The sequence below is a fragment of the Thermobia domestica genome, chromosome 3 (assembly GCF_964235325.1).
Source record: "Thermobia domestica chromosome 3, izTheDome1.hap1.1, whole genome shotgun sequence".
Classification (NCBI taxonomy): domain Eukaryota; kingdom Metazoa; phylum Arthropoda; class Insecta; order Zygentoma; family Lepismatidae; genus Thermobia; species Thermobia domestica.
Genome location: NC_137456.1, coordinates 48257218 through 48270699, shown reverse-complemented (window position 1 = coordinate 48270699; position 13482 = coordinate 48257218). Strand labels below are relative to the sequence as shown.

The 13482-nt window shown below is 38.7% G+C and overlaps 1 protein-coding gene across 2 annotated transcripts in view; it reads right to left on the bottom strand.

Moving 5' to 3' along the window:
* The window catches only part of LOC145680372 (uncharacterized), a 55996-nt gene extending 44496 nt beyond the window's left edge, over positions 1–11500 (bottom strand). Inside the window, exon 1 of one of the 2 annotated variants that reach the window (XM_081750799.1) lies at positions 10876–11500. In XM_081750799.1, coding sequence (XP_081606925.1) covers positions 10876–11040 — 165 coding nt within the window. In that variant the 5' untranslated portion in view covers positions 11041–11500. Of the gene's footprint in view, positions 1–10615; positions 10781–10875 lie in introns of those variants that run through there. The other variant, XM_081750800.1, reaches the window with a different exon arrangement.
* Between the last annotated feature and the right edge of the window lie 1982 nt (positions 11501–13482).

Below are 13482 nucleotides of genomic sequence, written 5' to 3'. Positions count from 1 at the left end.
TATAGCCTCGGGCGGGACAGGACTTTTGGGCGCCACCATTTGGGCGCGGACGTTTCGGCGCTGCCGTTTGGGCGCAAAGCCGTTTAGGCGCCAGACGATTGGGCGCGAGGTACATAGTAAAAATCCCAATTTACGATATATAAAGTAAGCTAGGCACTGAAAATTAAGCGCGAATCAAGATATATACAATTCCTACACTTCTATCTTTATCTCACCTCATTTATCTGTATATTTTCTATCTCTATCTTATTGATTCATCTAAATTAAATAGTTCAATGCGTTTCTGGCATTTGTTGCCTAACCTCGTCAAATGGATTGATTTTTCACTTGTTTACGATTCTTGTACTTCTGATCTAATGATCTCATTTTTGTATTATATAAGAAAGCTAGGAAATGAAGAAATCAGACGAACTGTTAATAATTTTCTTAATGTTAATTAAAACATATTGATTTATTTTTCGTAATTTTTAAAGTTGATAATTACATACTTATGAATATTAAAATTTGTTTTCTTTCGTATTACGTTTGCCAAACTCTTCTCATCCTTAAGTCCAATAAAGAACTACCAATAAAGGATTTCCGCATACTCGAGTTGAGAGAAGTGGCCCCGCGTAGCGTAGTCGTTAACGCTCTCGCCTTCGGTGCGAGCGGTCCTGGCATTCTGTCGAAAAATTATAATATGCTCTTTCAGGCCAGCCACCCTGAATGAAGTTTTCCTCATTCACACCAGGTGGTACCTAATTTATAGGTCCAGGCCGCTTCCTTCCTTCCCTTTCCCCGGATAGTGTACTCCCTCAAACGTGACGGGCTAAATGGCCTTAGATGCCGAGAGTCCAGAAATATAAAAATTCTAAATCCTAATCGAGTTGAGGGAAAGATGTTAATACAGGGTGTCTAAGATATTGAGTTTAGGAACTGGAGTATGCCGTATTTCGGGTATCGCTTTTTTTTAACATTCCAATATAAAAATCACCCTTTTTTTCGTCCCATTGTAAGCTTTTAATCTGCATTGAAGAAAGTAGAGAAAGGAAAAAAAGAACGATTTCAAAGTGAAAAATAATAGTTAAGTGTACATATATTGGTCATTTAGCCACTAGAAATGTGTTTGACATTTACACTTATTGCATAACTACAGTAAAAGGCCTGCTTTAAGTTTTTTAATGGAATAGGCTCACTATGTACGTAATGCAGGCAATCATATCTAGTCTGGTCTACTTACCTTAGCTTGAAAAGTTATCAAATAAAAAGCACACTTTGGCTGAAACTTAAATTTACAAAATTTAATTGTTAATTCAGTTTTTAGAATTTTGAAATTCCAGTATTTCTAGTATTAAAACAAAATCCAGTATAATTCAAGGACTTCCACTACAGTAGACAACTTGTGATATCTTGATTCGAACTTAGTACGCAGCGCCTAACTTAGACTTTTTAATTTAACTCGCGCCCAAACCTCTGGCACCCAAATGACTTCGCGCCCAAACGTCCAGTGCCCAAACATCCGCGCCCAAACGTCACGTACCGAGCCCCGGGAGATGAAAACGAAAAATAAAACCACAAATAAAAAAAAAGGAAACCCTCATGAACAAAACATATAAATGACGTTTTTCTTCCGTCTTTTTGTACACAACACAACAAAGAAAAGAAAAAAAGAACAGGAGTAATATATAAGCAAGTCGGGATGGGGGAGCTCCAGCTCAACAGTACAAACCATCAACAACCCGTAAGTCTGGCAGCGGTATTCGCAACTGAGAGGCCAGGTGAAGAAAATGCAAATGAACGGGTGATTAATGAAGCTGACCTCTCAGCCCCACCCCCTTCCCCACGTTGAGGGTCCGCTGCATGAAGGGGGGAAATTATATCCAAGTTTAATCTTTAGCAATCACTTAGCATTAAATACGTCTCCGTTTAAAAATGCAAAATGTTTTAGACAAGGGCTCTTTGCCTCTCTCAGAGGCTTGAAAATTTCTAGTGTAAATTTCCTTCATATTTCCTGACGCCGTAACACCATTTTGGACAAATGTGAAATTATTATTTGGAATAATGAGTTCTATTGCATGAGGCTATGAAATTATCAGCTGTATTGCACAGATCAAAATATAATTTCACTCCTAGAACTGCATATTGGAAAACTATACTTTCTAGTTCCTTGAAATTACATCTATCTTCATGTAATTAATTAAAGAACGAAACAACCCAGACCGCTCGTCAAGTGCTAACGGGTTACGTTGTCTGGATTGCTCCAGTTCGACCCTAAGTTACCCTTTAGCTCTGGTATATACTGACAACATAGCAGTTGTATATTGCATGAATTGTAAAATTTGTAGAGTACCATTCTTGTATCCTATCGCCCATTTATTGTATAATAGTTGCAAATATCAAGTTTGTTATGTACCTTCTTTGGACAATAAAGTAGATGGGCTCTCGCGAGTCTAGGCTCGATTCTCCTGCAGCCCTCAATCAAACACACGGCTTCACCAACTGTCACTAGCTTTAAAGTTCGATGAGGAAGAATGAACGCCTTAGTTTAACATTGGCTTGAGGAGGGCTCAAGGAGAGTCGGTATCTCTGCACGCGAAGCTCACTCAATATTTCAAAATACGTGGTCAAAAACTATTTTTGATTATCATCGGTGCTGCACAGATGAAGAAAGTAGTTTCATTGCAAATTATCCTTCCTAAATTCCTTAAAATTAACTTAGATTCTTGTGTATATGAAAAAATAAATTTCAAGCTGTTACGATTCCATTTATTGGCACTATAACCACCTTGTCATTCGGTAAGAACATTCAGGATAAAGACGACAAACAACTGTAGTAGCTTAAACATGAGTAGTACTGCTCCTGTATCATGAATAGATTCAACTGTTTACAAATATTCATAAAAGGCGACTTAACTATAAAGATCAGTGTATCAGCATTCTATAGCTTTGAGTCCGCGGTGTATCAGAAACTCAAAGAAGCGAAAAATTTTTTAAAAAAATAAATAAAAATAAAAAAAGGTCTTGGGATCAAGGGGATACAACTTTTAAAGAATAGTTTTCCCAACCCCCCTAAATATATTCTGCAGAAAAGTACCCAATAAAAAGGGGTAGTTTTGGGGAATCCAGAACCTTCAATGTCTTAGCTATAGAAAATATTAGCTTCTTATCGACTATGCGAATAGATTACCCCTCACACTCCCGAGACTGGCAATCACAAGTTACCTACCACCCATTTCGCAGCTGGGAATTAAGTCCCAATGCGAGCTCGTGCTTATATCTTACCTGCTACAGAAAACCCCCGTTCCTTGTCTTACGTAGCTATTGTGAAATGATATACAAAGATAAACAAAAAAAATCGACGACTGGACCAGGATTCGAACACGAGTCTCCGGCGTACCGTGCCGATGCATTAACTACAATGCTACTTAGTCCGCTCTCTGAACAGTCATATATTCTATCATTCTTGAAATTGCTGCTATGCTTCTCAGACCACATGGACTATACTACAACTCGTGTAGAGCTTGGACAACCTCGGTGTTTACATTACAAAACAAATTTGACATATCATGACATACTTCCATCATGTTTCCAGTAAATTCCAAAGAAATGTGTTAGTCATGATACATTACAATGGTTATATATTGCTTGCCTGGGTTTATGTCACACACACCACTGGTCAATACAGTCACATATTTATAAAAGAAACTAGCAGCGTTCACCCCGCTTCGCTGCGGTCACCCCGGAACGCAATAAACTTTGTTACTTAGATAATTTTTACTTTTTCGCTTTCAAGTGATATGATAAAAACCATAGAAGATTGCAGTAAATCTTAACATTATATCGCCTGTCATTTATGTTAACCCGCCCCGCTTCGCTGCGGTCATCCCGGTGCTGGCATATTGTAAAAGTGTCTGTAAAAATAAGCAAATCAATTAAAAAATTTTAAACAGAAGATTCAAGCTATTTTCCGCTGTATATCGCCTGTCATTTATGTTAACCCGCCGAGTGACACGGTCATGCGGGTTGCATATAAATACGTTTATTTTTACCTATGATGAACTAATAACAAAGGATTTGTACGTTATGGACACTTGAATGGTCAATTATCTCAAGACACTGGTAATTAAAAATTAAAGTGATATGATAAAAACCATCTAGGGTCCAAATCCTAATAACCCCCCAAAAATGAAAGAAATTGGTTCAGCCGTATTAGCGTGATGAGCGGACAAAGGATTTTGTACGTTCTCTTTTATATATATAGATTAGACATACAAGCCACATATGCATTCGATGATAGCCGCCACACCACGCAAACACGCCACCTCATTAGAAACTTGAACGTTAGTCAGAACAGCCACTGATTACAGACGCCACTCAGACAAGCAAAATTTGCGCAGAAGTACAAAGGCTGTTTTCATAACACATACTTACTGGGAGATATTCTGTGATAGTTATAGTCTTGTTATTACTTTTGGATTTGCAAATTTTTATGTGGATAAGTTATATCGATTGCAGCAATCAGAGAGAGATCATTTCTTTTCCTTTGAAGTGAGTTACAATGATTTGGTTCACTTTCAAAAACAGAAAATAAAAACCAGAATTTAGAAATTTTACATCTCACATTAAATACTTGATTATCAAGAGACACGTTTATAAGGAACAAAGTTCTGTAAGCAACAGAAATAAATATTAAAAATTAAAAAGGAGAAAATAATAACTGTTTATATGATAGCTCCCAGTATCTATTAAAGTTAATGGAAGTTCAGAACATAAAATTTTCTCACTACTTAGCTTTGTTTATTTTTGGAAAATTAAAAATGAAATAAAAAACTGAAATACAGGATATTTTGCCTATTTAGCACAAAGAAGTTCTAACTAATTGTTGGATAGTGGGTTATATACGTTGGCTAAGATTGTTTAGATAATTATCCACATGCTTTGTCCACAGAAACAGGCAGCGGATATTCTTTGCAAAACAAAGAGTTGTAAGTAGATTTGTGAATCAAGAATTTGAATACAATGGGTTTCTTTTAGAGTGGATGGGTGGATGCATCTTGTGAATGTACGTAGGATTGTGAGTATTAAAAAAAAAAAAAATCCAGAAGATTGTTCGCTGTATATCCGACCATTTTCGATTTGGTGCTGCCACCTGGCATATTATGCTGGAACTATGGGTTTGCTTGCAAGAGCAGTGTTGTGTCTGACCTTGCAGTTTCGTGAGTGTTACTAAATGGCACCGAAAATCAACCGGTATTGGTCGGGTTACGATGGCCCTTTTCCATGTTGTTTTCGTACGTATGCATTGTGAAATGGTGTCGGGAGAATATGTTAACACTCGGGGTGACTACTGCGAAAGCTATTATGGCCCGTTACATACAGAAGTCTCCTCTTGCCACCAGGAGAAGGATTACAAGCAAAATGACACCCGTAGTGCTAAGGGGGACCTGTCGATTAGCATGCCAAGAAAATTCCCCGACGCAACGTGATATGGGCCACAGATTCTACCTCGCACCGTCAACTGAGAGCAAAACAATTTGCAAGCGCCTCGGGTTGAAGTGTGTGCGAAAGGCCCGTGTACACCACCTGCTACCGCGTCACATTGTCGAAGGTAACACGAACTGTAGGAAACTGTATGATAAGTATTTGGCAGGCTCCAAATGGAAGAAAGTATCTCACTGCTGCTGGTCACATTCGGGCGATCACATATCTGGCGCAGCAACTTTGTTTGTCAGTGAAGGGAAAGTTTCCCTCGTGGCTGTATGGTTGTCACGGGATTAGGGTATGAGTGTAAGCTGATGATACGCAAGGTGGACAAAAACGTGACGGTGATTGCAAGATACTTCCAAGAGTCCATTCTAACACCTATCTAGCAGAAAGACATCTCACAATTGTATGGAACTGACGCGAACTAGGTGATGAGCCAAATGGACAAGCCTTTAAGTCATACCGCCAGAACATCAGTACGTCTTTATCACGAAATGGCAAGGGAATTAGGAATTCGTGTCATTCCGTTTGAAGATATTCTTGTGGAAAGCCTAAATGCCAGTCCAATGGATTTTTGCGCATTTGGACTGTTGAAGTGCGTCTTGAGCATCGCTGCCAGTGCACGCTGGATGGTCTCTGGAAAGCCTGCTGGGAAGAGTGTTCTATTGTTCTATACCGAAACGGCAATGCCATATGATGCTGGGAATCCAGCAGAACTTGATCACTGGAGGCGGTGCGCTATCTTTTAAGATAAGTAACCATCACATATGTTCGGATATAAAGCGAACAACCTTCTGCATATTGATCTTTAGTGGAACAAAGAGATAAGATTACAGAACCGTTATAGTGGTTGCTATACTTACAGCAAACTTTCATGTTATTTTTATTAAGCCTATTTCGGTCACGATTGCCATTCTAGGCAAATCCTCATTTATTAGAAAACAACATTGGCGTAGTAGATTTAGGATCTTCGTTTTACGATGTAAAAATTGAAGAAGTTAAATTTGAAGAACTAGATTGTATTAACTAAACACGATGTATTTAACAACTGTTATTAAGATAGCAACACAATTGATCCTTCTCTTGAAAGTCGTTGTATAACTGCAGGAAACTGTATGAGAAATACCTGGCGGGAATCTAATTCCCATGCAAATGAACAAGTGATGATAATAAAACTACGATCACAGAATATTTCCCAATGATTGGGGAAGACTGACAAACTGCTAACAATCGTATACATGAAAAACAGCCTGGTACTACTGCGCAAATGTAGCTTCTCCGATCAAAATTGAACTTTCTGCATAATGTGGTGGGTGTTTAGTGACGTCTCTGACCGTTTTTGAGGTGTAGTGTGTTTGCCATGTGGCGTCTGTAACCTGCTCCCGTATGTCTTTGGTGCACAAGGTCCTGCATACGATAAATGACATCTTGAAATTTGAACGCATTACGGTGGTTCGGATTCCACCTTAAATTGTTGGTCCACGTCTCATACACAGCCTTGCTGCTGAAAAGGGATGCTACACTCCAACCAACCAATCAATCATATATTGCGTTGATTTATAAACGCTGTAATTTTGAAACACAATCTTGATTTTGCCTAATTTCCGAAACAAGCATTAAATATATATATATCTCTCGTACGATTTCGTATGATTTCGTCTTCGATTTTATTGTCTTCGATCTATATATATATATATATATATAGATCGAAGACAATAAAAGTACGAAAGTGTATTGCACGAAATCATACGAGAAGTATTCAGAGAGTAAGGTTACAAAGCCGGCAGTGAATATCATTTCATACAGCCAACAACAGGTAGTACATACTGTACATTATATTATTTTTTGACATGGCCTCCGTATCGGTTGAGGCTCTTATCGCATCGTGGGATCCTGTCCTTGCGTGTTCAGCCGTTGTCATGAAGTGTTTCACTTCCTTATCCGAAGCGAAGCGACAGCCTCCAAGATGCTCCTTCAAGTGCAGGAACAAGAGAAAGTAGCTTGGATTGTAGTCCGGGCTGTAGGGAAATTGGTCGATGATGTCCAAGAGAAACTGCTTCAATTGCTGGATCAGCCACTACGCTCCTCGTCGGTGACGTTTTCTCTACCAGCGGCAAACTTTCGACACCATTCTGCGACACGCTGAAGAGACATTACAATCTCTCCGTAAACCTCTACCAGCTGCCAGTGAATTTCAACCGCGATTACACGTTTTGCCCACAGAAATCGAATAACTAAGCGGACTTCTTCGCGAAATCAGTTTTCGAAACGAAAATGAAATTAAATCTATAAGTTTTACGTCCCACGATTATGTCGGCTACGCTAAAGGAGACGGTGATGATGAGAAATGAATGAAATAGTGGAATGAAGAAAGTGGGAGAACACCGTAAAAAAAAACCGCGCACACGATGTTTGCACACAGTTTTCGAAATGAGTCTCCCAATTGTATTTACTTACAACTAGTGCCGTACATGGCAGGTGACAAACTCTGCACAGTTGCCAACTTCGTGTATTAAAATTACAGCACTCTCCTCATTCCTCTATAACAGACGAAACTCCACAAATATCGACCCTGTAACCTGTTTCTAATCCTCCCTAGTATGTGAACTAGCTATATACTTCGTTTATTTTTTTTTTTTTTTATCGCCTTAACTTAGATGCCTCTCCAGTTTCAACCTACAAAAAAGCATTTAAAATATTAAGAACTGTTAGGTTATGGTAGGTTTGGTGACCTTTTAAAACACGACTCTTGCAGCATCGAAATCTTCCGCGTCTTGCAATTAGTACTGACTTCTACCTATAATTTATCGTATTAAATGTAACCATTCCTATGCTTAATCGCCTAAAATCATGTAAGAACTCCAAATCACCATTTGTTACCTCCTTTCTGCTGTAAATTTTCCAAATTTGTAATAAAGATGGAGAGGCACCACTAAAGTTAACCACCACCCTCTTTACCTAGCAACCAAACTGTTTGAAATAAAAAATGCGAATTTAGATGGAAAAGTTCAGCTACATTTGGTCAAAATTAGTACATTAAAAAAAAAAAAGTATACTGCGACTACTATTTACTGAGAAAAAATAATAATTTCAACAACATATCTACCAGTACAAGTACAACTGTTTACTAGCACTCTATGATATAATAATGCTGAGTTAATTTATACGGTATGCCATGCAATGCGTCATTCAGGTGTATTTTTGAATTGCAATTCATGAGAATCAGTTTCGTGGCATTGGAATAACAAAGTGAGAGAGGGTAGCATGACCTTAAAAGGATATTGCTCTACAAGCCGATTCTGATATACCAGGTTCCAAAATATCCGAGTGACTTGACTGATACCTTATTTGGGATTTAAAGTGTCCCACTAATTTCAAGATGTCGTCAGTTAAATATAGGGAACACTACGCGAAATGTTCTATTTGACCTACTTAAATATCATTAAACAAACTTCGCTTTCGAAAACTGAAAAATCAATAAAACGTTAGCTTTCATTTTATACGTAATCAGGGCCGTGCCGTGGGGGGGGGGGCAAGCGGAGCGACGGCCCCGGGCGACGAAGTAAGAGGGGCGAAAAATTTGGGAGAAAAAAGGAAAAAGATATGAAAAATTGTTTGGAATATATGTATGGGGGCGCCGTCGTATACTTTCGCCCCGGGCGCTGATTTTCCACGGCACAGCCCTGTACGTAATTATGTATAATAAAGTAAATAAATAATTTCCACATACATGTGCTTCTTTTAGAATCCTATTCTGTGGATTCTAATAAAACACACATAATCATACGCAGATACAGTGGAAATTATTGAAAAATCACGCTTGACCTATTATTTTCATCGAGTATTAGAGTTTAGTTACTTTTTTGTGTGTCTTCTCGTAAAATAATAAAATTAACTAGTTGAACACTCAAGACAATTACTTCTGCATCTGATTACATAGTAACTAGCAATAAATTAATTAAACTAATTCAATCAATAAACGTTAAACCTGCACACTTCGTCCAAAATAAGAATTCGGAGTCATTTTTATTTAGAGAATGTAGGATTTAGATATCTGGGCTTTCAGCATCTATGTCCATTTAGCCTGTCACGTATGAGGGATGGTGCCCCTCGGCGAGCCTATCCGGGAAAGGGAAGGAAGCGGCCTGGATCTATAAGTTAGGCACCACCCCGGTATTTGCCTGCTGTGAATGAGGAAAACCTCATTCAGGATGGCTGGCCTGAAAAAGCATTGTACTCTTTTTCGACCGTGCCTCCATCGCGAATCGAACCCGGGACCGCTCGCACCGAAGGCAAGAGCGTTAGCGACTACGCTAGGCGGGACCACTAATTTTTATTTAAAATTGACACGTTAGATCTGTTGATTCGAAAAGAAAGTAGTACTTAGGGAACATATTTACGTAGGCGAAAAATAAGGCACCTGTGGTCAAAGAAACAGCGTTAATAAGAATGGTTCATTACTGATCAGCTGTAATGCATAACGAGCTTGCACGGGTCGATAATTTCTAGCACGTCTTCACTTACGCGTAAACCCACAATCGCCTACTTGCCTCATTCTATGGACATATTACCGCGTTGACCCTTCTGTTTCACCCTGCCTTGAACTGGAACAGATACAATGCTAGCTTGTAGTGACCACCTATTATTGGTTGGTGCGTAGTTTTATCACGAGTAATTGTTTTAATGGCATACACATTTATAGACATACTTTAAATTTGTACGCAGCTGATAGGCAGGTACCAATAAAATACGTATCTAGTGGGCATTAACAGACTTAGTGGAAGAATCATAATTTCTGAACATCATTTCTCCTAGCGCTCTTTAACGTGACGTATCAAGTGGGTTATCGAAATGACTTAACAGAAAAAAGAACACTAAACTAAAGATTTGCCGTGAAATGATACTATGATGATATTTCCACGAAGAAATAAGTTTCATAATTATATAAACTAATCCCTATATTTTTAATCTGCACCGAAATCTAACACATCACATTTGTACCAGTGCATTGTTTACGCTTATACGTGTACTTCGAAGAACACGCATAACAAGCCCACTTTCACAGAACATATACTCTCGAGCTATATTTTTACTCAGTAAATTGTATATTTTAAAGAAAAATAATTAGTATCTAAAAGTGTTTATATCTTACCTGCATTACAAGAGAAATGTGACAATATACGCTATTACTTTTAATCATAAATGTGCTATTTTAAAACTATTTATCACAAACTATTCGGGGAAAAAATAGGCACAAGAAATATGAGGTATACAATCTCAATTAATGAGGTTTATACTTCATGCTTAGCGGCCTGCCTAAACTCACATTACACCACATGTAAAAGTACAAAACAAAATTTGACACTTGACTCATGAATGTTCAATATCAACAAATAAAAGCAGCCCACTTACTGCTAATGAAAGACAATTCAATATCTTCTGATTCAAATTCCGCCGGAATCCTTCAATTTCAAACATATGTATCTTTATACTTGTATTTGACAGACATAATCGGCACAGTTGATGAAAATCATTTAATACAGGTTCATTCTCCATAGTGGTGGCTTGAAGCGACATAGTTCCTTCAAGCTACACTTTCCGCCATTCCACTCACAGCGCCATCTTGATTCCGCTGTCTGCTGATGAAAGCGAAGAGGGCTGTCTGTGCTTCCAGACAAGATAGATGAGACGACTCCTCTAGCTACAACTGAAGCCAAGATGACAGCAGTGAATGTGGCATTAACCAATCCCTATGTTACAAATGCTGTACGTTCTCTATCTTTAATATTTTTCAAGTCTTGTTTTCAAAATCGTACGATCTATATGTCTTAAAAGTAGATATGAACTGGTATGATCATCAGACAGACGCCAACCATAAGCACATTTTTCAGATAGTCGTTACGCGACGGAAACCATTAAAGTGAATCGAGCAAGATCTTGTTCCACAACTTCCTCGCTCGAGGGTTGGTTGATGGTGTTCCTGGCTCTTGAAGCTATTGAACGAAAGCTTCAAGATCTGATGCAGATAGTCGATCCCTGAACTGCACTGTTCGAAAGGAGAGTCCAGGAATACCTTATTCTGTTGCGTAGAAGAAATCTTGTGACATCTGAGAAAAGATCAGTTGAACAGGTCTTGCTTTCTAATCCCAAGCTTCTTGTTTAGGTATCCAAAGTAAGAAATAGTGTTTTAAAAAAATCAGTTTAGTCGATATTAGACGCTGCCCACTAATTAACAATGTTTTAATTTTATCTATATAATACTTCATTCAAGCCATAACCCCTGATTCCGTTTAGGATTTAGGATTTTAGATTTTTGGGTTTTCGGCATCTATGACCATGTTAACCGTCACGTTTTGAGGGATGACGTCCCTCGGCGAGTACACTATCTGGGGAAAGGAGAGGAAGAATGGTTTGGGGAAGGAAGGAAGCGGTTTGGGACCTATATGTTAGGTACCACTCCGGCATTTGCCTGGTGTGAATGAAGAAAACCCAGGAAAGCCTTATTCAGGATGGCTGGCCTTAAAAAGCTGTTTTCACTTTTTCGACCGAGTGTCTTATTCCTTTTATGTTCTTCATCGAAGAAAAGAAGAAAAAACGTTTAGTGTCTGAACCAAAGGCATAACATACAGCAGAAATATTTTCAGTGTTTAGGTGTTCATCTGCATGAAAATTTTACAGTTGTAGCATCCTTCCTCAACCCGCTCCACAAAAAAAAAAAAAAAAAAAAAAAAAAAGTACACCTTTATCAAAGGAAATTTGCAGGGGCGGACCAAGGGCCGGGCAAGTGCCCGGGGCGTCACGGTCAAGGGGGCGTCGAAACGAGCATCAAAACAAATTTTATAACGTATTTTCTACTGACTTTCTGAGTTTATATCCTTGTAAAGTAGCGTCAATTACATCATCTTTTTCCATTCCATCATGGAAGAAGAGTTTCACAGTACTAGGGGTGTATCAACAAATGGAAACATGGAATGTAGAAGAAAGAGTGGAAGAGGAGTTGGTATTGTTTATAGCAGGCCATGTTCTTTGTGAACTTTTTCCAGGCAACGAATCTTATTAGATTGTATGTATGTTACGCTTTTAAAGTGGTAGTGGAGAGAGGATAGTATACACAACACTTAATTTGATTTCTTAGAAACGACACTGTCGCACCAAACTGTCGGCTGTTGTTGAAAGTAGGTCTAGGAGATGTTATTGTTTCGCTAAGTACAGTTTTTGTCAAATCCTTCATTTCGAAAATGTTTGTCAAATCGAATATACCACTCTGCAACAACATAGGAGGGAGTTAGAAGCAGAACTACGAAAAAAAAAAAAAAAACGATGAAACCTTTAAGTGAATTCGGTTGGAAAGTCATATTGATGCAGTGATTGCTATTCGGTATCAAGTGGGGAAAACATGCGATGCATTATATGCACTGTCTACTGATTCCAGTATTGATCCCAGAAGTGATGCGTTTGGAAGAAGCAAAGCTAATAGTCTAGCCCACACGATTAAGAGTTTCATTTGCTCTCTTGTACTTTGGCATACAGTCAGTGGCGTAACTAAATGTTTGGGGGCCTCCCCGCAGACAGCGTGGAGTGGGGCCCCTTCTTCACGTCCAACTTCACGATTTGGGGGCCCCTGATGGCTTGAGCCTCCCCCTGCAATGCGGGGTCTGCGGGGCCCTTATTTATGCCCCTGCATACAGTTCTATTCAGAATCTATCTTGTAAGCAAAAAGCTTCAAAAAGAAGAAATGGAGATTTCAAAAGTAATTGAAGTAATTCCAGAAGTGAAAACTTATTTCGAAGCAATGCGAACCGACAGAGGATTTGAAGAGCTACTGGTGGATGCGAGGAAAATGGCAGAGACTCGAAATCGACCTCCTATTTCCAAGTGAGTTACAATTACGACCTCGGAAAACCAAACGTCAGTTTGAATATGAGGCCCCTGATGAGCGCATTGCGGATCTCAATTTGTTTTAAAAATTAGCTTTTATTTTTCATGTTTTGGATCAAACCATAGCCTCACTGGAAGAAC